The following is a 23,278-nucleotide window of genomic DNA, read 5'->3' on the forward strand; positions in this document are numbered from 1 at the left end:
GTTAGGACACGGGGCAGTGAGCACAGTGGGTGATGGGTGAACGGGGCTGGGTGTGAGTTAGGACACGGGGCAGTGAGCACAGGGGGTGATGGGTGAACGGGACTGGGTGTGAGTTAGGACACGGGGCAGTGAGCACAGGGGGTGATGGGTGAACGGGACTGGGTGTGAGTTAGGACACGGGGCAGTGAGCACAGGGGGTGATGGGTGAACGGGGCTGGGTGTGAGTTAGGGCATGGGGCAGTGAGCACAGGGGGCGATGGGTGAATGGGACTGGGTGTGAGTTAGGACACGGGGCAGTGAGCACAGGGGGTGATGGGTGAACGGGACTGGGTGTGAGTTAGGACACGGGGCAGTGAGCACAGGGGGTGATGGGTGAACGGGGCTGGGTGTGAGTTAGGACATGGGGCAGTGAGCACAGGGGGCGATGGGTGAATGGGACTGGGTGTGAGTTAGGACACGGGGCAGTGAGCACAGGGGTTGATGGGTGAATGGGACTGGGTGTGAGTTAGGACACGGGGCAGTGAGCACAGGGGGTGATGGGTGAACGGGACTGGGTGTGATTTCGGACACGGGGCAGTGAGCACAGGGGGTGATGGGTGAACGGGACTGGGTGTGAGTTAGGACACGGGGCAGTGAGCACGGGGTGTTGGGTGAACGGGACTGGGTGTGATTTCGGACACGGGGCAGTGAGCACAGGGGGTGATGGGTGAACGGGACTGGGTGTGAGTTAGGACACGGGGCAGTGAGCACAGGGGGTGATGGGTGAACGGGACGTGGTGTGAGTTAGGACACGGGGCAGTGAGCACAGCGGGTGATGGGTGAGTGGGACTGGGTGTGAGTTAGGACACGGGGCAGTGAGCACAGGGGGCAATGGGTGAACGGGACTGGGCGTGAGTTAGGACAGGGGGCAGTGAGCACAGGGGGCGATGGGTGAACGGGACTGGGTGCGAGTTAGGACACGGGGCAGTGAGCACAGGGGGTGATGGGTGAATGGGACTGGGTGCGAGTTAGGACACGGGGCAGTGAGCACAGGGGGTGATGGGTGAACGGGACTGGGTGCGAGTTAGGACACGGGGCAGTGAGCACAGGGGGTGATGGGTGAACGGGACTGGGTGCGAGTTAGGACACGGGGCAGTGAGCACAGGGGGTGATGGGTGAACGGGACTGGGTGCGAGTTAGGACACGGGGCAGTGAGCACAGGGGGTGATGGGTGAACGGGACTGGGTGTGAGTTAGGACACGGGGCAGTGAGCACAGGGGGTGATGGGTGAACGGGACTGGGTGTGAGTTAGGACACGGGGCAGTGAGCACAGGGGGTGATGGGTGAACGGGACTGGGTGTGAGTTAGGACACGAGGCAGTGAGCACAGTGGGTGATGGTGAACGGGGCTGGGTGTGAGTTAGGACACGGGGCAGTGAGCACAGGGGGTGATGGGTGAACGGGACTGGGTGTGAGTTAGGACACGGGGCAGTGAGCACAGGGGGTGATGGGTGAACGGGACTGGGTGTGAGCTAGGACACGGGGCAGTGAGCACAGGGGGTGATGGGTGAACGGGGCTGGGTGTGAGTTAGGACACGGGGCAGTGAGCACAGGGGGCGATGGGTGAACGGGACTGGGTGTGAGTTAGGACACGGGGCAGTGAGCACAGGGGGTGATGGGTGAACGGGACTGGGTGTGAGTTAGGACACGGGGCCGTGAGCACAGGGGGTGATGGGTGAACGGGACTGGGTGTGAGTTAGGACACGGGGCAGTGAGCACAGGGGGTGATGGGTGAACGGGACTGGGTGTGAGTTAGGACATGGGGCAGTGAGCACAGGGGGTGATGGGTGAACGGGACTGGGTGTGAGTTAGGACACGGGGCAGTGAGCACGGGGTGATGTGTGAACGGGACTGGGTGTGAGTTAGGACACGGCGCAGTGAGCACAGGGGGTGCTGGGTGAACGGGACTGGTTGTGAGTTAGGACACAGGGCAGTGAGCACAGGGGGTGATGGGTGAACGGGACTGGGTGTGAGTTAGGACACGGGGCAGTGAGCACGGGGTGATGGGTGAACGGGACTGGGTGTGAGTTAGGACACGGGGCAGTGAGCACGGGGTGATGGGTGAACGGGACTGGGTGTGAGTTAGGACACGGGGCAGTGAGCACAGGGGGTGAGGGGTGAACGTGACTGGGTGTGAATTACGACACGGGGCAGTGAGCACAGGGGGTAATGGGTGAACGGGACTGGGTGTGAGTTAGGACACGGGGCAGCAGAGTTTCCTACATTACTATAGTGACTACACTTCAAAAAATTATTTAATTTGCTGAAAGTGCTTTGGGACACCCTGAAAGGTGCTATAGAAATGCAATTCTTTCTTTTTTTTTATAACTCCAGTATCCTGACTGCACATGTGTGTTAAACAGCTAATAAACTCAGGCCAGCCACTTTTAATCCAACAACACTGCCCGCTGCGGACAGGCCTCCACGTTTGGCGGTGAGGGGTTGGGTTCATGGAGACAGTCCGTCTATCCTGAGAAGGAATGAGTGTTCCAGTCTAACATTACAGACTTCTCACAATCTCACACTCGACTATGAACATGAGATCTATCGCCAATTCGAAAATGGCACACTTCCCCGGCCTGAGTTCAACTGGATGTGATGATGTTGTGTCTTGTGATAAATGTAATACATGTGTGTGCAGCGCAGTTACTGGCACAACACATTTCTTTATAAAAGAGTTCCCTTTCCAATTTCCGTTCTGCTCTGCTCAACGTGCTGGCACTGTAAAATTTCACAGAGGCCATCCAGCACCTCACCCCAACTCTCTGGCAGTGTAGAGGGAACTTTACTCTGTATCTAACCTGTGCTGTACCTGCCCGGGGAGTGTTTGATGGGACAGTGCAGAGGGAGCTTTACTCTGTATCTAACCCGTGCTGTACCTGCCCGGGAGTGTTTGATGGGACAGTGTAGAGGGAGCGTTACTCTGTATCTAACCCGTGCTGTACCTGCCCTGGGAGTGTTTGATGGGACAGTGCAGAAGGAGCTTTACTCTGTATCTAACCCGTGCTGTACCTGCCTTGGGAGTGTTTGATGGGACAGTGCAGAGGGAGCTTTACTCTGTTTCTAACCCGTGCTGTACCTGCCCTGGGAGTGTTTGATGGGACAGTGTAGAGGGAGCTTTACTCTGTATCTAACCCGTGCTGTACCTGCCCTGGGAGTGTTTGATGGGACAGTGTAGAGGGAGCTTTACTCTGTATCTAACCTCATGCTGTACCTGCCCTGGGAGTGTTTGATGGGACAGTGTAGAGGGAGCTTTACTCTGTACCTAACCCGTGCTGTACCTGCCCTGGGAGTGTTTGATGGGACAGTGTAGAGGGAGCTTTACTCTGTATCTAACCCGTGCTGTACCTGCCCGGGGAGTGTTTGATGGGACAGTGTAGAGGGAGCTTTACTCTGTATCTAACCCGTGCTGTACCTGCCCTGGGAGTGTTTGATGGGACAGTGTAGAGGGAGCTTTACTCTGTATCTAACCCATGCTGTACCTGCCCTGGGAGTGTTTGTAGGGACAGTGTAGAGGGAGCTTTACTCTGTATCTAACCCATGCTGTACCTGCCCTGGGAGTGTTTGTAGGGACAGTGTAGAGGGAGCTTTACTCTGTATCTAACCCATGCTGTACCTGCCCTGGGAGTGTTTGTAGGGACAGTGTAGAGGGAGCTTTACTCTGTATCTAACCCATGCTGTACCTGCCCTGGGAGTGTTTGATGGGACAGTGTAGAGGGAGCTTTACTCTGTATCTAACCCGTGCTGTACCTGCCCGGGGAGTTTTTAATGGGACAGTGTAGAGGGAGCTTTACTCTGTATTGGGTGCTTGAATGGGAATGTTTTTGATTCCCCAGCACTAACGCCTCTCACCTCAGCCACTCTTTGAATATAAAACTCAGAACTGTTTTTGTCTTAAATGCCTTTCAGGTGCTGATGTGGAGAAAGCAGGAGGAGGGAAGATGGAATTCAAGTTCCCCTCGTATGTCCAACATATAATGGGGTGAGTCGGGAGAGCAATGTAAGGTCGGTTTTTCAGATTGCACACACCTAGTCCAAATGTGGGCCTATGCTTCCTGCATTTAAAAAAAGTTTGTTCTCGTGATGTGGGCATCGCTGGCAAGGCCAGCATTTATTGCCCATCCCTAGTTGCCCGGAGAAGGTGGTGGTGAGCCGCCTTCTACTTGAACCGCTGGTAGTGGTTTGATACAAACTTTGTGTTTTGCTGGGCCACTTCAACAACAACAACAACTTGTATTTATATAGCGCCTTTAACGTAGTAAAACGCCCCAAGATGCTTCACAGGAACATATTAAGACAACATATTTGACACTGAGCCAGATAAGGATAAATTAGGGCAGGTGACCAAAAGCTTGGTCAGAGGTAGGTTTTAAGGAGCATCTTAAAGGAGGAAAGAGAGGTAGCGAGGCGGAGAGGTTTAGGCAGGGAATTCCGGAGCTTAGGGCCCAGGCAACAGAAGGCACAACCACCAATGGTGGAGCGATTATAATCAGGGATGCCCAAGAAGACAGAAACAAGGATGAGAATTTTGAAATCGAGGCGCTGCTTAACCGGGAGCCAATGTAGGTCAGCGAGCACAGGGGTGATGGGCGAACGGGGCTTGGTGCGAGTTAGGACACGGGCAGCCGAGTTTTGGATGACCTCAAGTTTACGTAGGGTGGAATGTGGGAGGCCAGCCAGGAGTGCGTTGGAATAGTCGAGTCTGGAGGTAACAAAGGCATGGATGAGGGTTTCAGCAGCGGATGAGCTGAGGCAAGGGTGGAGACGGGCGATGTTACGGAGGTGGAAATAGGCGGTCTTTGTTATGCTGTGGATATGTGGTTGGAAGCTCATTTCAGGGTCAAATATGACACTGTGGCAGAGACCACATAGGGACAATAACACAATTCACTATGTATAGCCAATGTTGTTATATGTACGTACTTGGTTGGGTTATCGGGGCAGGGTCCCTTTAAGAGCGTCGGTAGCGTGATGACGTCATGCGTCGGTAGCGTGATGACGTTATAGCCCTGCAACGAGGCTGAGACCCTCAGTCCTCATGGAGAGTGAATAAAGTAACACGCGTTTGGCCTTTGCTGCAACAAAAGTCTCAGAGCCTGTTGATTTCTAGCGACTCCAACAACACCAAGGTTGCGAACAGTGTGGTTCAGCCTCAGGCAGATGTTAGGGAGAGGGATGGAGTCGGTGGCTAGGGAACGGAGTTTGTGGCAGGGACTGAAAACAATGGCTTCGCTCTTCCCAATATTTAATTGGAGAAAATTTCTGCTCATCCAGAACTGGATGTCGGACAAGCAGTCTGACATTTTAGAGATCGTGGAGGGGTCGAGAGAAGTGGTGGTGAGGTAGAGCTGGGTGTCGTCAGCGTACATGTGGAAACTGATGCTGTGTTTTCAGATAATGTTACCAAGGGGCAACATGTAGATGAGAAATAGGAGGGGGCCAAGGATAGATCCTTGGGGGACACCAGAGGTAACAATGCTCGAGCGGGAAGAGAAGCCGTTGCAGGTGATTCTCTGGCTACGATTAGATAGGTAAGAATGGAACCAGGCGAGTGCAGTCCCACCCAGCTGGACGACGGTGGAGAGGTGTTGGAGGAGGATGGAGTGGTCAACTGTGTCAAAGGCTGCAGACAAGTCGAGAAGGACAAGGAGGGATAGTTTACCTTTGTCACAGTCACAAAGGATGTTATTTGTGACTTTGATGAGAGCTGTTTTGGTACTGTGGCAAGGGCGGAAACCTGATTGGAGAGATTCAAACATGGAATTGCGGGAAAGATGGGCACGGATTTGGGAGGCGACAACACGTTCAAGGACTTTGGAGAGGAAAGGGAGGTTGGAGATAGGGTGGTAATTTGCAAGGACGGAGGGATCAACAGTTGGTTTTTTAAGGAGAGGGGTGATGGTGGCAGATTTGAGGGAGATGGGGACAGTACCTGAGGAGAGAGAACCGTTAACAATGTCAGCTAACATGGGAGCCAGAAAAGGAAGTTGGGTGGTCAACAGTTTGGTGGGAATAGGGTCGAGGGAGCAGGAGGTGGGTCTCATGGACAAGATGAGCGGGGAGAGGTCATGAGGGGAGATCGGTGAGAAACTGGAGAAAGATGCGAGTTCAGGGCTAGGGCAGGGGGGAACCTTAGAGGATGTTTGGCCCAGTGGGCTAGGGGAAGGAAGGGAAAGTAGCAGAGGCAGCTGAATGGATGGTCTCAATCTTCGAGACAAAGAAGTCCATGAGCTCCTCACACTTGTTGTCGGAGGTGAGGGTGGAGGAGACAGGGGAGAGGGGTTTAAGAAGACGGTTAGCAGTAGAGAATAGGAGCCGGGGTTTATCTTTGCATTCCAGAATGATTCTGGAATAGTGAGCAATTTTGGCAGACGAGGGCAGGACTCAATAATGCTTTATGTGGTCCAGCCAGATCTGGTGGTGAATGGCTAAACCAGTTGTCTGCCAATTCCGTTCGAGTCTGCATCCCTGGGACTTAAGGGAGTGAAGATGAAGGCCGTACCAGGGGGAACAGCCAGGGTGAGAGAGAGAGTAATTGTTTTAATAGGAACTAGGGCATCAAAGGTGGTGGTGAGGGTGTGGTTGAGCAGATCAGTAGCTGCAGAAATGTCGTGGTGAATGGAGGGCCAGAGGCTGGATAATTGGGATTTCATAAGTGCAGTTGTAAGAGAGTTGGGAGAGAGTTTTTTCCAGGGGCGGACACAGAAGGAATTAGGGATGGTGGTGGGGGTGGGTGGAAGGGGGATGTGGGTGGAGAGCGATACGAGGAAGTGGTCAGAGATGGTCTTATCTGCGATTGACTCGATGGGAGTAGCGAGGCCATGAGAGATGGCAAGCTCGAGGGGGTGGCCGTGAATATGGGTTGGGGAGTTTACATGGAGGGAGAGATTAAGGGAGGGTAGGAGGCGAGTGAACTCAGAGGAGAGAGAGCGTGATGAATTGAGATGGAGGTTGAAATCACCGAGGATGAGAAGTCGTTCGGTGCAGAGGCTGAGGGAGGAGAGCAGTGAAGATATCTCAGTAATAAAACTTTTATGGTGCTTGGGTGGGCGGTAGAGAACAAGAATTTTAAATGAGAGGTGAGGGGGGTGGAATAAGCTGAGATGCTCAAAGTGCCGGAGGAGTAGGGGGACAGACCAAGGGGTGATTTGGTGATGAGAGTCACACCGTCACCACGGCGGTCTGAGCGGGGCAAGTGCTGGAAGGTATAGCCAGGTGGGGAGGCTTCATTTAAGGGTAAGGTGTCATCACCCCTCAACCTAGTTTCCGTCAGGGCCATGATGTCGATGCAATCATCCACGATAAGCTCATGGATGGCAAAGGGCCTTGTTCACAAGTGAACGGACATTCTGGAGGGAGATGCAGAGAGGGTCGGTGATGGCTGCCCCAGTGTCATTGTCCACAGGGTCAGTGCTGGGGGGGTGGGGGGGATGAGTTGGATGGGGAGGAGATTGGCAAGAATTGCCCCCAGTGGACGCACTGGGTGGGAAGGTCGTCGAGAGAGTAGGATGGGACAGTTGGGGTTGCTGCTCGTAAGGCGGCAGTGACGAGCGCCTCGATGAGCCCTTCGTACGATGCCAAGAGAGGCACCGAGGGAAGCTGTGGGCTTATCGAAGAGGGAGTCGAGCCTGGGACAGTGGCAGGAGAGGAGGAAGGTCGAAGAGTAATGAAGGATTGGGGTAGGGATTTGGGAGGGCGGAGTATCCGAGAGAGGGGAGATGGAAGGCGACATGACAGGAGAGAGCGGTCAGGGAGGGATAGAGAGAAAAGGAAAATAGGGGGAAAAAGTGGAATGGCTCGGGTCCGGAACAGCAGCCACAGTGCGCACGCGAATGGACACGGGAAAAGCACAAGTTACATAAGCCTGTTTAAATGTAATAATTAATGGAATACATATTTCCTGGTAGCAGGGAATAGGTAGGAGACAATAGCAGGGAGACCAGGGTCAAAGTCAGAGGTCCCATGAAAGGACAAGCCGACGTGAGCAGGATGGGGCCGGTACGGAGCATCGACGGACCGCTGTCCAAAGCAGGCGAGTGAAGTCCAGAAGCTATCGGAAGGGTGGAGAGTTCGAGGGTGGAGGTTGTTGCCGTGGGAATGAGAGTCGGGAGCGATGCAGAAAGCTGATGGCGAAATTGACGCAAGTTGGAGGTCACTGTAGATGAAAGCGGCGGAGAAAAAGTAAAACCATAATCCGGTGACCAGCAGAGCTGAAAAACCAGTAGAACCAGTTCAGCAGAGACACGGCCGGAAGTTAAGAGCCACCTACGTTGGTGTGGGACTGGAGTCACATATAGGCCCAGACCGGGTAAGGACGGCAGGTTTCCTTCCCTGAAGGGACATCAGTGAATCAGTTGAGTTTTTACACCAATCCGACAGTTTCATGGTCATTTTTACTGTTTCCAGCTGCTTCACTCTGTATCTAACCCGTGCTGTACCTGCCCTGGGAGTGTTTGATGGGACAGTGTAGAGGGAGCTTTACTCTGTATCTAACCTGTGCTGTACCTGCCCTGGGAGTATTAGATGGGGCAGTGTAGAGGGAGCTTTACTCTGTATCTAATCCGTGCTGTACCTGCCCTGGGAGTGTTTGATGGGACAGTGTAGAGGGAGCTTTACTCTGTACCTAACCCGGGCTGTACCTGCCCTGGGAGTGTTTGATCGGACAGTGTACAGGGAGCTTTACTCTGTATCTAACCTGTGCTGTACCTGCCCTGGGAGTATTAGATGGGACAGTGTAGAGGGAGCTTTACTCTGTATCTAACCCGTGCTGTACCTGCCCTGGGAGTGTTTGATGGGACAGTGTAGAGGGAGCTTTACACTGTATCTAACCTGTGCTGTACCTGCCCTGGGAGTGTTTGATGGGACAGTGTAGAGGGAGTATTACTCTGTATCTAACCTGTGCTGTACCTGCCCTGGTAGTTTTTGATGGGACAGTGTAGAGGGAGCTTTACTCTGTATCTAACCCGTGCTGTACCTGCCCTGGGAGTGTTTGATGGGACAGTGTAGAGGGAGCTTTACTCTGTATCTAACCCGTGCTGTACCTGCCCTGGGAGTGTTTGATGGGACAGTGTAGAGGGAGCATTACTCTGTATCTAACCCGTGCAGTACCTGCCCTGGGAGTGTTTGATGGGACAGTGTGGAGGGAGCTTTACCCTGTATCTAACCCGTGCTGTACCTGCCCTGGGATTGTTTGATGGGACAGTGTGGAGGGAGCTTTACCCTGTATCTAACCCGTGCTGTAGCTGCCCTGGGAGTGTTTGATGGGACGGTGTAGAGGGAGCTTTACTCTGTATCTAACCCGTGCTGTACCTGCCCTGGGAGTGTTTGATGGGACAGTGTAGAGGGAGCTTTACTCTGTATCTAACCCGTGCTGTACCTGCCCTGGGAGTGTTTGATGGGACAGTGTAGAGGGAGCTTTACTCTGTATCTAACCCGTGCTGTACCTGCCCTGGGAGTGTTTGATGGGACAGTGCAGAGGGAGCATTACTCTGTATCTAACCCATGCAGTACCTGCCCTGGGAGTGTTTGATGGGACAGTGTAGAGGGAGCTTTACCCTGTATCTAACCCGTGCTGTACCTACCCTGGGAGTGTTTGATGGGACAGTGTGGAGGGAGCTTTACCCTGTATCTAACCTGTGCTGTACCTGCCCTGGGAGTGTTTGATGGGACATTGTAGAGGGAGCTTTACTCTGTATCTAACCCGGGCTGTACCTGCCCTGGGAGTGTTTGATCGGACAGTGTAGAGGGAGCTTTACTCTGTACCTAACCCGGGCTGTACCTGCCCTGGGAGTGTTTGATCGGACAGTGTAGAGGGAGCTTTACTCTGTATCTAACCTGTGCTGTACCTGCCCTGGGAGTATTTGATGGGACAGTGTAGAGGCAGCTTTACTCTGTATCTAACCCGTGCTGTACCTGCCCTGGGAGTGTTTGATGGGACAGTGTAGAGGGAGCTTTACTCTGTATCTAACCCATACTGTACCTGCCCTGGGAGTGTTTGATGGGACAGTGTAGAGGGAGCTTTACTCTGTATCTAACCCGTACTGTACCTGCCCTGGGAGTGTTTGATGGGACAGTGTAGAGGGAGCTTTACTCTGTATCTAACCCGTGCTGTACCTGCCCTGGGAGTGTTTGATGGGACAGTGTAGAGGGAGCTTTACTCTGTATCTAACCCGTACTGTACCTGCCCTGGGAGTGTTTGATGGGACAGTGTAGAGGGAGCTTTACTCTGTATCTAACCCCGTGATGTACCTGCCCTGGGAGTGTTTGATGGGACAGTGTAGAGGGAGTATTACTCTGTATCTAACCTGTGCTGTACCTGCCCTGGTAGTTTTTGATGGGACAGTGTAGAGGGAGCTTTACTCTGTATCTAACCCGTGCTGTACCTGCCCTGGGAGTGTTTGATGGGACAGTATAGAGGGAGCTTTACTCTGTATCTAACCCATGCTGTACCTGCCCTGGGAGTGTTTGATGGGACAGTGTAGAGGGAGCATTACTCTGTATCTAACCCGTGCAGTACCTGCCCTGGGAGTGTTTGATGGGACAGTGTGGAGGGAGCTTTACCCTGTATCTAACCCGTGCTGTACCTGCCCTGGGATTGTTTGATGGGACAGTGTGGAGGGAGCTTTACCCTGTATCTAACCCGTGCTGTAGCTGCCCTGGGAGTGTTTGATGGGACGGTGTAGAGGGAGCTTTACTCTGTATCTAACCCGTGCTGTACCTGCCCTGGGAGTGTTTGATGGGACAGTGTAGAGGGAGCTTTACTCTGTATCTAACCCGTGCTGTACCTGCCCTGGGAGTGTTTGATGGGACAGTGTAGAGGGAGCTTTACTCTGTATCTAACCCGTGCTGTACCTGCCCTGGGAGTGTTTGATGGGACAGTGTAGTGGGAGCATTACTCTGTATCTAACCCATGCAGTACCTGCCCTGGGAGTGTTTGATGGGACAGTGTAGAGGGAGCTTTACCCTGTATCTAACCCGTGCTGTACCTACCCTGGGAGTGTTTGATGGGACAGTGTGGAGGGAGCTTTACCCTGTATCTAACCTGTGCTGTACCTGCCCTGGGAGTGTTTGATGGGACAGTGTAGAGGGCGCTTTACTCTGTATCTAACCCGGGCTGTACCTGCCCTGGGAGTGTTTGATCGGACAGTGTAGAGGGAGCTTTACTCTGTACCTAACCCGGGCTGTACCTGCCCTGGGAGTGTTTGATCGGACAGTGTAGAGGGAGCTTTACTCTGTATCTAACCTGTGCTGTACCTGCCCTGGGAGTATTTGATGGGACAGTGTAGAGGCAGCTTTACTCTGTGATATGCCTATCAATTAGTCCAATAAAAGGCGACGAGTTAAGAACGTAACTGAAGGTTTTTATTGGCTAAATAACAGAGCCCACCCTCGTGGGTGATCCGATCCAACAGGGAGGAATACTAGCCAGTCAGCTACCTTTATACCTGGGCAGGTAATGGGCGGAGTCGGAGGTGGTCAGCCCAGGTATAACAGTGCGACAAGAGGCGACCTCGTGTAGTGATGTGACAGTGAGAACAGTGAGAACAATATACAGTGATAACTATAACAGTGGTTTACCACATTCACCCCTTGTTTAGATTAGAGTCCGGCGGGGTGAAGTGTATTACCAGCTCTGGTATGTCAGTCTGTCCGGAGGCTTCGTTAGCCTCTCCGATCGTCGCAGCGGCGGTGTTACATTATCCGATGTTAAAGCTGGTGTCTGCGTAGTCGGCAAAGGCTCGTGGGGTTCCGGCATGCCGTCTACCTCGGCTGGACTCGGGGGGTTGGGAGGGGGGGGGTGAGGGTGCGAGGTCTCGTAAGGAGACAGTGTCCTCCCGTCCGTCTGGGTAAGCCACATAGGCGTACTGGGGGTTGGCGTGCAGGAGGTTCACCTTCTCGACCAGGGGGTCCGTTTTATGGGCCCTCACGTGCTTTCGCAGCAAGACGGGTCCCGGAGAGGTCAGCCAGGTTGGTAGGGTGGTTCCCGTAGTCGACTTCCTGGGGAAGACAAACATTCGAGCATGGGGGGTGGTGTTAATGGCAGTGCAAAGTAGTGACCGGATGGAGTGCAGCGCAATCGGGAGGACCTCTTGCCAGCGGGAGGTTGGGAGGCCCTTAGACTTTAAGGCTAAGAGGGTGGCCTTCCATACCGTCGCGTTCTCTCTTTCCACCTGGCCGTTCCCTCGGGGGTTGTAGCTATGCTGTACCTGCCCTGGGAGTGTTTGATGGGACAGTGTAGAGGGAGCTTTACTCTGTATCTAACCCATACTGTAGCTGCCCTGGGAGTGTTTGATGGGACAGTGTAGAGGGAGCTTTACTCTGTATCTAACCCGTACTGTACCTGCCCTGGGAGTGTTTGATGGGACAGTGTAGAGGGAGCTTTACTCTGTATCTAACCCGTGCTGTACCTGCCCTGGGAGTGTTTGATGGGACAGTGTAGAGGGAGCTTTACTCTGTATCTAACCCGTGCTGTACCTGCCCTGGGAGTGTTTGATGGGACAGTGTAGAGGGAGCTTTACTCTGTATCTAACCCGTGCTGTACCTGCCCTGGGAGTGTTTGATGGGACAGTGCAGAGGGAGCATTACTCTGTATCTAACCCATGCAGTACCTGCCCTGGGAGTGTTTGATGGGACAGTGTAGAGGGAGCTTTACCCTGTATCTAACCCGTGCTGTACCTACCCTGGGAGTGTTTGATGGGACAGTGTGGAGGGAGCTTTACCCTGTATCTAACCTGTGCTGTACCTGCCCTGGGAGTGTTTGATGGGACATTGTAGAGGGAGCTTTACTCTGTATCTAACCCGGGCTGTACCTGCCCTGGGAGTGTTTGATCGGACAGTGTAGAGGGAGCTTTACTCTGTACCTAACCCGGGCTGTACCTGCCCTGGGAGTGTTTGATCGGACAGTGTAGAGGGAGCTTTACTCTGTATCTAACCTGTGCTGTACCTGCCCTGGGAGTATTTGATGGGACAGTGTAGAGGCAGCTTTACTCTGTATCTAACCCGTGCTGTACCTGCCCTGGGAGTGTTTGATGGGACAGTGTAGAGGGAGCTTTACTCTGTATCTAACCCATACTGTACCTGCCCTGGGAGTGTTTGATGGGACAGTGTAGAGGGAGCTTTACTCTGTATCTAACCCGTACTGTACCTGCCCTGGGAGTGTTTGATGGGACAGTGTAGAGGGAGCTTTACTCTGTATCTAACCCGTGCTGTACCTGCCCTGGGAGTGTTTGATGGGACAGTGTAGAGGGAGCTTTACTCTGTATCTAACCCGTACTGTACCTGCCCTGGGAGTGTTTGATGGGACAGTGTAGAGGGAGCTTTACTCTGTATCTAACCCCGTGATGTACCTGCCCTGGGAGTGTTTGATGGGACAGTGTAGAGGGAGTATTACTCTGTATCTAACCTGTGCTGTACCTGCCCTGGTAGTTTTTGATGGGACAGTGTAGAGGGAGCTTTACTCTGTATCTAACCCGTGCTGTACCTGCCCTGGGAGTGTTTGATGGGACAGTATAGAGGGAGCTTTACTCTGTATCTAACCCATGCTGTACCTGCCCTGGGAGTGTTTGATGGGACAGTGTAGAGGGAGCATTACTCTGTATCTAACCCGTGCAGTACCTGCCCTGGGAGTGTTTGATGGGACAGTGTGGAGGGAGCTTTACCCTGTATCTAACCCGTGCTGTACCTGCCCTGGGATTGTTTGATGGGACAGTGTGGAGGGAGCTTTACCCTGTATCTAACCCGTGCTGTAGCTGCCCTGGGAGTGTTTGATGGGACGGTGTAGAGGGAGCTTTACTCTGTATCTAACCCGTGCTGTACCTGCCCTGGGAGTGTTTGATGGGACAGTGTAGAGGGAGCTTTACTCTGTATCTAACCCGTGCTGTACCTGCCCTGGGAGTGTTTGATGGGACAGTGTAGAGGGAGCTTTACTCTGTATCTAACCCGTGCTGTACCTGCCCTGGGAGTGTTTGATGGGACAGTGTAGTGGGAGCATTACTCTGTATCTAACCCATGCAGTACCTGCCCTGGGAGTGTTTGATGGGACAGTGTAGAGGGAGCTTTACCCTGTATCTAACCCGTGCTGTACCTACCCTGGGAGTGTTTGATGGGACAGTGTGGAGGGAGCTTTACCCTGTATCTAACCTGTGCTGTACCTGCCCTGGGAGTGTTTGATGGGACAGTGTAGAGGGCGCTTTACTCTGTATCTAACCCGGGCTGTACCTGCCCTGGGAGTGTTTGATCGGACAGTGTAGAGGGAGCTTTACTCTGTACCTAACCCGGGCTGTACCTGCCCTGGGAGTGTTTGATCGGACAGTGTAGAGGGAGCTTTACTCTGTATCTAACCTGTGCTGTACCTGCCCTGGGAGTATTTGATGGGACAGTGTAGAGGCAGCTTTACTCTGTGATATGCCTATCAATTAGTCCAATAAAAGGCGACGAGTTAAGAACGTAACTGAAGGTTTTTATTGGCTAAATAACAGAGCCCACCCTCGTGGGTGATCCGATCCAACAGGGAGGAATACTAGCCAGTCAGCTACCTTTATACCTGGGCAGGTAATGGGCGGAGTCGGAGGTGGTCAGCCCAGGTATAACAGTGCGACAAGAGGCGACCTCGTGTAGTGATGTGACAGTGAGAACAGTGAGAACAATATACAGTGATAACTATAACAGTGGTTTACCACATTCACCCCTTGTTTAGATTAGAGTCCGGCGGGGTGAAGTGTATTACCAGCTCTGGTATGTCAGTCTGTCCGGAGGCTTCGTTAGCCTCTCCGATCGTCGCAGCGGCGGTGTTACATTATCCGATGTTAAAGCTGGTGTCTGCGTAGTCGGCAAAGGCTCGTGGGGTTCCGGCATGCCGTCTACCTCGGCTGGACTCGGGGGGTTGGGAGGGGGGGGTGAGGGTGCGAGGTCTCGTAAGGAGACAGTGTCCTCCCGTCCGTCTGGGTAAGCCACATAGGCGTACTGGGGGTTGGCGTGCAGGAGGTTCACCTTCTCGACCAGGGGGTCCGTTTTATGGGCCCTCACGTGCTTTCGCAGCAAGACGGGTCCCGGAGAGGTCAGCCAGGTTGGTAGGGTGGTTCCCGTAGTCGACTTCCTGGGGAAGACAAACATTCGAGCATGGGGGGTGGTGTTAATGGCAGTGCAAAGTAGTGACCGGATGGAGTGCAGCGCAATCGGGAGGACCTCTTGCCAGCGGGAGGTTGGGAGGCCCTTAGACTTTAAGGCTAAGAGGGTGGCCTTCCATACCGTCGCGTTCTCTCTTTCCACCTGGCCGTTCCCTCGGGGGTTGTAGCTATGCTGTACCTGCCCTGGGAGTGTTTGATGGGACAGTGTAGAGGGAGCATTACTCTGTATCTAACCCGTGCAGTACCTGCCCTGGGAGTGTTTGATGGGACAGTGTGGAGGGAGCTTTACTCTGTATCTAACCCCGTGATGTACCTGCCCTGGGAGTGTTTGATGGGACAGTGTAGAGGGAGCTTTACTCTGTATCTAACCCGTTCTGTACCTGTCCTGTGAGTGTTTGATGGGACAGTGCAGAGGGAGCTTTACTCTGTATCTAACCCGTGCTGTACCTGCCCTGGGGTTTTTTTGATGGGACTGTGTAGAGGGAGCTTTATTCTGTATCTAACCCGTGATGTACCTGCCCTGGGTGTGTTTGAGCATACTGAAGCTCAGTCTTCCCCCACCACCGTGGAACCACAAGCGAGCCGTTCACAAGAGGAGCGCACACACCAGACACGACCACCCCAGCCCAACACACACGCTATGAGTCCAGGCGAAAGCCACCAGACAGTAAACACAAACAAGGCTGACATCGTAATACTCATAGACTCAAATGGGAAATTTCTATGGGAGAAAAAGCTCTTCCCTAGAAGTAAAGTAGAAAAGATCTGGTGCCCAACAACAGACAGAGCCATGGAATGGCTGACCAATAACAGATTAGGCTCCCCCCAACACATAATAATACACACGGGCACAAATGACCTAAAAGCCCAGCAGAAAGAGGTAGCAACATCGCTCAGAGCAGTGATTAGGAAGGCAAGCAATACATTTCCAAACACTAGAATCACGGTTTCCACAATATTGCCGAGAACAGACTTTAACAGCAACACAATTCATGAGATAAATGCCAGCATAGCAAGAGACTGTGAATCAAAGCACAACGTGCACCTAGCCCAACACCCCACCCTCGATGAGGAATGTCTTTACGACCATGTCCACATCCACAGGAAACGAATATCGATCTTTGCTAAAGCCCTGAAGGACGTCGCTTTTAACCGGGTCCATACCCAGACCCCAAGAGGACCCCCCCCCCGACCACCAGAGATCAGCGGGGTACATACCACTACAGAGACCACCACCACACCAACCGGGACCAGAGAGGATCCCCATGCACAACAACAATACCAGACCTGCACCACTCCTGTCCCACAGGGGAACAGGACCGCTCCCAGCCAGACAGAGGGAGAGATGCACAGGACGTACGCAATACCTCAGACAGAGACAATCCATTAAGAGACAATAAGCAGACGTGCAGCAGCATCTACTTCCACCTTATGGATCAGAAAATGAAAAAAATCAAGGACTAATTAATAGAAAGAACTGTAACCAAGTAGTATTAACATTTATAGACAACTGAGATGATCTTTTTTTCCCACATTTAGACACGACAAACACATATCATTCTTTAACATATCATAGTAAAAGATCAAACTTAACATGAAATCCTTATATATTTCGACCTGGAATATCCAAGGTCTACGCTCTTCGGTGCTCGACGTGAAGAGTAGGACCCCAGAGTTCATAGATGAAACTAAAGATATAGATATTATCATTTTACAGGAAACTTGGTATAAAGGAAAAGGACACACTGGCCGTCCCCAAGGGTACACAGAGCTGGTGGTCCCCTCCAATAAATTACCAGGAGTAACCCAAGGCAGAGACTCCGGAGGCATACTGATTTGGTTTAAAACAGAGCTTAAGAATTACATCAAATTTATAAAAAAGGGCGAAAACCACATGTGGCTCAAAATTGAGAGGGAGATTATCTCTAACACCCAAGATGTTTTCATTTGCGCACTCTATATCCCCCCAATGGAATCCCCGTACTTTAAGGAGGACACCTTCTCCAACATTGAGGGGGAAATTATCCAATACCAGGCCCTGGGGAACGTGTTGATCTGTGGTGACCTCAATTCAAGAACTGGAGAAGAACCAGACTTCACCAATAATCAGGGAAACAATTACATATTCGGGAATAACCACTTCGATATCCCTTCCCTTCCATACAGGCATAACTGCGACAAGCAGACAAATACCAACGGAAAACATCTCCTGCAGCTCTGTCGAAGCCTGGGTCTGTACATTGTCAATGGTAGATTCATAGGAGACCTCCTAGGAAGATCGACCTACTGCTCACCTCTTGGCTGCAGCACCGTAGACTGTATGATTACGGACTTGGACCCATCCTCTTTCAGAGCATTCACAGTCAAACCACAAACAACACTGTCAGATCACAGTCAAATTACTATGTATCTTAAAAAGACAGAAACAAGCAACATAGAAACACAACCCAGTAAACTGTACAACACCAAAAAATCGTACAGATGGGCCAAAAACGACACGGAAAAATACCAGAAAGCAATTAGCAATGAATCAACTCAAGCTCTCTTGGACACCTTTCTGGATAACATATACACTCACAATAAAGAAGGCGTAAACCGGGCAGTGAATAACCAAAACAATATTTTTGATAATTTGGCAACAAGGTCAAACTTGAAAGCTCGCAAGAACAAACCCAAAACAAAAAACTATGAAAAATGGTTTGACCCAGATTGCCATAACATGAGGAAAAAACTTAGAAAAATATCAAACCAAAAACACAGACATCCAGAAAACGAGGAATTACGCCTTACTTATTGTCAGACACTAACACAATACAGAAACACACTCAGAACCAAAAAAGAGCAATATATTAAGAATACACTCAGCTCCATTGAGGAATCCATTGATTCCAATTGTTTCTGGGACAACTGGAATACATTACACAAAAAACAACACGACGAATTGGCCATTCAAAATGGAGACACATGGGAAAACCACTTTGAAAAATTATACCAGAAAAACACACTAAGGCCAGAGCAATACCAAATATGCAAAAAACTGGAAAAGCTAGAAATGGCCATAAAAGATAACCAAAACCCGCTAGACTCCATAATAACAGAAAAAGAACTTTTTGAAAAACTCAAGGACCTGCAACCAGGAAAAGCTTGCGGGGCAGACGGCATACTGAGCGAGATGATTAAACACACAGACGATAAAATGAAACTGGCGATCCTAAAACTCTTCAACTTGGTTCTGAGTGTCGGTTACTTCCCTGATATCTGGAACAAAGGACTCATAATGCCCATATACAAAAGTGGGGACAAAGTCGACCCAAATAACTATCGAGGCATCTGTGTAAACAGTAACCTGGGGAAGGTATTCTGTAGCATCATAAACAAAAGACTTATAAACTTCCTTGAGGAGCACAATGTCTTGAGTAAAAGCCAAATTGGATTCCTGCCAAACTATAGAACATCAGATCATATCTTTACCCTACAGACCCTAGTTGACAAACACGTTCATCAAAACAAAAGCAAAATCTACGCATGCTTTATAGATTTCCAGAAGGCTTTCGACTCCATCTGGCATGACGGTTTATTCCTGAAACTTATCGAAAGCGGGGTAGGGGGAAAAACATATGATGTAATTAAATCAATGTATACAAACAACAAATGTGCAGTTAAAATTGGAGACAAACAAACAAAATACTTCCCACAGGGGCGGGGGGTGATGCAGGGCTCGCCAATCTCACTGACACTCTTTAATATTTACATAAATGAATTGGCAAAACTACTTGAACAATCTACAGCACCCGGCCTCACCCTATATGAATCCAAGGTTAAATTCCTCCTCTATGCAGACGACCTGGTTCTGCTGTCACCAACTAAGGAGGGTCTACAGCAGAACCTGGATCTGCTGGAATCATACTGCCAGACTTGGGCCATGGCAATAAATCCCCAAAAAACCAAAGTCCTTGTGTTCCAGCAAAGATCCAGACATCAGGGACCCAAAATAAATTTCACACTAGGAACAACCAAAATTGAACAAACCACTAACTACACATACTTGGGCTTATAAATCAGTTCTACGGGAAATTTCAAACTGGCTGTGAATGAACTGAAAGAGAAAGCAAGAAGGGCTTTCTATGCCATCAAAAAATCAATCCAAATAGAAATCCCAATGAGCATTTGGCTCAAAATTTTCAAATCAGTAATTGAACCAATTGTACTCTATGGCAGTGAGGCGTGGGGACCGCTAACACAACAAGAATTTGCAAAATGGGACAAACACCCAATTGAGATCCTACATGCAGAATTCTGTAAAAGTATACTCCGGACTCAAAGGAAAACCGTAAACAATGCATGCAGGGCAGAACTAGGCCAATATCCATAAATAATCACTATCCAAAAAAGAGCCACCAAATTTTGGAAACACCTAGAAATGAGCAACCCGCAATGCTATCACTACGAAGTCCTGAAATGCCAAGAGAGGACCATAAAGAAGAATACCCTCAGTCAACTAGTCCTGGGACTCAGTGAAGTAACTACTAACACTACTAACAATAACCAGCCCCAGGACAGTGACAGTGTAACACAAAGAATTCGACCCAACACAATCGTCGCTAAGCAAAAGGAAAAATATCTGTCATATTGGGCAGAAGCAACAAAAACCCAAAGCAAACTCAATTGCTACTTGGCCCTAAACAGACAATACAACATGGCTGATTACCTGACCATGGTAAAGGATAGCAAACTGAGAAAAACTTTGACAATGTACAGACTTAGTGAACATAGCCTGGCGATCGAAAAAGGTAGACACAGACAGACCCGGCTACCAAGAGAGGACAGAATATGCTCTCACTGCAGCCAGGGAGTGGTGGAGACAGAGATGCACTTCCTCACAGCTTGTAGAAAATATCAGGGCATAAGGGAGAATTTCTACCCAAAATTCACAAAAATATGCCCGGAATTCAGAAATTTGAATGACGACCAAAAACTCCCATACCTACTAGGGGAAGAGAGAAATTGCATAACACTAGCGGCACACTATGTTACAGCTTGCCATAAACAGAGGGACAACCAGTAAATATAAGAAAAGAGTATATATAAATTATATGAAAGTATATATTTATACACTCAGGGATATCTCTGTTTATACACTGTATGGATAGATCTGTATTTTTGTGAACAAACATGAATGTTTTCTGATGCTTTGGCAACATAAGATGTAACTTGTCATGCCAATAAAGCGACTTGAATTGAATTGAATTGAATTGACAGTGTAGAGGGATCTTTACTCTGTATCGAACCCCGTGCTGTACCTGCCCTGGGAGTGTTTGATGGGACAGTGTAGAGGGAACTTTTAATCTGTATCTAACCCGTGCTGTACCTGCCCTGGGAGTGTTTGATGGGGACAGTGTAGAGGGAGCTTTTCTCTGTACCTAACCCGTGCTGTACCTGCCCTGGGAGTGTTTGATGGGACAGTGTAGAGGGAGCTTTACTCTGCATCTAACCCGTGCTGTACCTGCCCTGGGAGTGTTTGATGGGACAGTGTAGAGGGAGCTTTACTCTGTTTCTAACCCGTGCTGTACCTGCCCTGGGAGTGCTTGATGGGACAGTGTAGAGGGAGCTTTACTCTGTATCTAACCCGTGCTGTACCTGCCCTGGGAGTGCTTGATGGGACAGTGTAGAGGGAGCTTTACTCTGTATCTAACCCGTGCTGTACCTGCCCAGGGAGTGTTTGATGGGACAGTGTAGAGGGAGCTTTACTCTGTATCTAACCTGTGCTGTACCTGCCCTGGGGGTTTTTGATGGGACTGTGTAGAGGGAGCTTTATTCTGTATCGAACCCATGCTGTACCTGCCCTGGGAGTGTTTAATGGGACAGCGTAGAGGGAGCTTTACTCTGTACCTAACCCGTACTGTACCTGCCTTGGGAGTGTTTCATGGGCCAGTGTAGAGGGAGCTTTACTCTGTATCTAACCCCGTGCTGTACCTGCCCTGGGAGTGTATGATAGGACAGTGTAGAGGGAGCTTTACTCTGTACCTAACCCGTGCTGTACCTGCCCTGGGAGTGTTTGATGGCACAGTGTAGAGGGAGCTTTACTCTGTACCTAACCCGTGCTGTACCTGCCCTGGGAGTGTTTGATGGGACAGTGTAGAGGGAGCTTTACTCTCTATCTAACCCGTGCTGTACCTGCCCTGGGAGTGTTTGATGGGACAGTGTAGAGGGAGCTTTACTCTCTATCTAACCCGTGCTGTACCTGCCCTGGGAGTGTTTGATGGGACAGTGTAGAGGGAGCTTTACTCTGTATCTAACCTGTGCTGTACCTGCCCTGGGAGTGTTTGATGGGACAGTGTAGAGGGAGCTTTACTCTGTATCTAACCCGTGCTGTACCTGCCCTGGGAGTGTTTGATGGGGACAGTGTAGAGGGAGCTTTACTCTGTACCTAACCCGTGCTGTACCTGCCCTGGGAGTGTTTGATGGGACAGTGTAGAGGGAGCTTTACTCTGTACCTAACCCGTTCTGTACCTGCCCTGGGAGTGTTTGATGGCACAGTGTAGAGGGGGCTTTACTCTGTACCTAACCCGTGCTGTACGTGCCCTGGGAGTGTTTGATGGGACAATGTAGAGGGAGCTTTACTCTGTATCTAACCCATGCTGTACCTGCCCTGGGAGTGTTTGATGGGACAGTGTAGAGGGAGCTTTACTCTGTATCTAACCCATGCTGTACCTGCCCTGGGAGTGTTTGATGGGACAGTGTAGAGGGAGCTTTACTCTGTATCTCACCCGTGCTGTACCTGCCCAGGGAGTGTTTGATGGGACAGTGTAGAGGGAGCTTTACTCTGTATCTAACCCGTGCTGTACCTGCCCTGGGGGTTTTTGATGGGACTGTGTAGAGGGAGCTTTATTCTGTATCGAACCCATGCTGTACCTGCCCTGGGAGTGTTAATGGGACAGCGTAGAGGGAGCTTTACTCTGTATCTAACCCGTACTGTACCTGCCTTGGGAGTGTTTCATGGGCCAGTGTAGAGGGAGCTTTACTCTGTATCTAACCCCGTGCTGTACCTGCCCTGGGAGTGTATGATGGGACAGTGTAGAGGGAGCTTTACTCTGTACCTAACCCGTGCTGTACCTGCCCTGGGAGTGTTTGATGGCACAGTGTAGAGGGAGCTTTACTCTGTACCTAACCCATGCTGTACCTGCCCTGGGAGTGTTTGATGGGACAATGTAGAAGGAGCTTTACTCTGTGTCTAACCCGTGCTGTACCTGCCCTGGGAGTTTTTGATGGGACAGTGTAGAGGGAGCTTTAATCTCTATCTAACCCGTGCTGTACCTGCCCTGGGAGTGTTTGATGGGACAGTGTAGAGGGAGCTTTACTCTGTATCTAACCCGTGCTGTACCTGCCCTGGGAGTGTTTGATGGGACAGTGTAGAGGGAGCTTTACTCTGTATCTAACCCGTGCTGTACCTGCCCTGGGAGTGTTTGATGGGCAGTGTAGAGGGAGCTTTACTCTGTATCTAACCCGTGCTGTACCTGCCCTGGGAGTGTTTGATGGGGACAGTGTAGAGGGAGCTTTACTCTGTACCTAACCCGTGCTGTACCTGCCCTGGGAGTGTTTGATGGGACAGTGTAGAGGGAGCTTTACTCTGTACCTAACCCGTTCTGTACCTGCCCTGGGAGTGTTTGACGGCACAGTGTAGAGGGGGCTTTACTCTGTACCTAACCCATGCTGTACCTGCCCTGGGAGTGTTTGATGGGACAATGTAGAGGGAGCTTTACTCTGTATCTAACCCATGCTGTACCTGCCCTGGGAGTGTTTGATGGGACAGTGTAGAGGGAGCTTTACTCTGTATCTAACCCATGCTGTACCTGCCCTGGGAGTGTTTAATGGGACAGCGTAGAGGGAGCTTTACTCTGTATCTAACCCGTTCTGTACCTGCCCTGGGAGTGTGTGATGGGACAGTGTAGAGGGAGCTTTACTCTGTATCTAACCCGTGATGTACCTGCCCTGGGTGTGTTTGATGGGACAGTGTAGAGGGAGCTTTACTCTGTATCTAACCCGTTCTGTACCTGCCCTGGGAGTGTTTGATGGGACAGTGTAGAGGGAGCTTTACTCTGTATCTAACCCGTGATG

At 50.9% G+C, this 23,278-nt stretch overlaps 1 protein-coding gene across 2 annotated transcripts in view; it reads left to right on the forward strand.

The window, feature by feature from the left end:
* uroc1 (urocanate hydratase 1) overlaps window positions 1-23,278 on the forward strand; it is a 183,088-nt gene that overhangs the window by 107,739 nt on the left and 52,071 nt on the right. For both annotated transcript variants that reach the window (XM_086002151.1, XM_086002152.1), the window contains one exon: window positions 3,948-4,020. In XM_086002151.1, the coding sequence (XP_085858277.1) occupies window positions 3,948-4,020 (73 nt within the window). The remainder of the gene's footprint in view (window positions 1-3,947; window positions 4,021-23,278) is intronic.

This window comes from Somniosus microcephalus, chromosome 11 (genome assembly GCF_052327205.1).
Source record: "Somniosus microcephalus isolate GS21.2 chromosome 11, FLI_Smic_1.0, whole genome shotgun sequence".
NCBI lineage: Eukaryota > Metazoa > Chordata > Chondrichthyes > Squaliformes > Somniosidae > Somniosus > Somniosus microcephalus.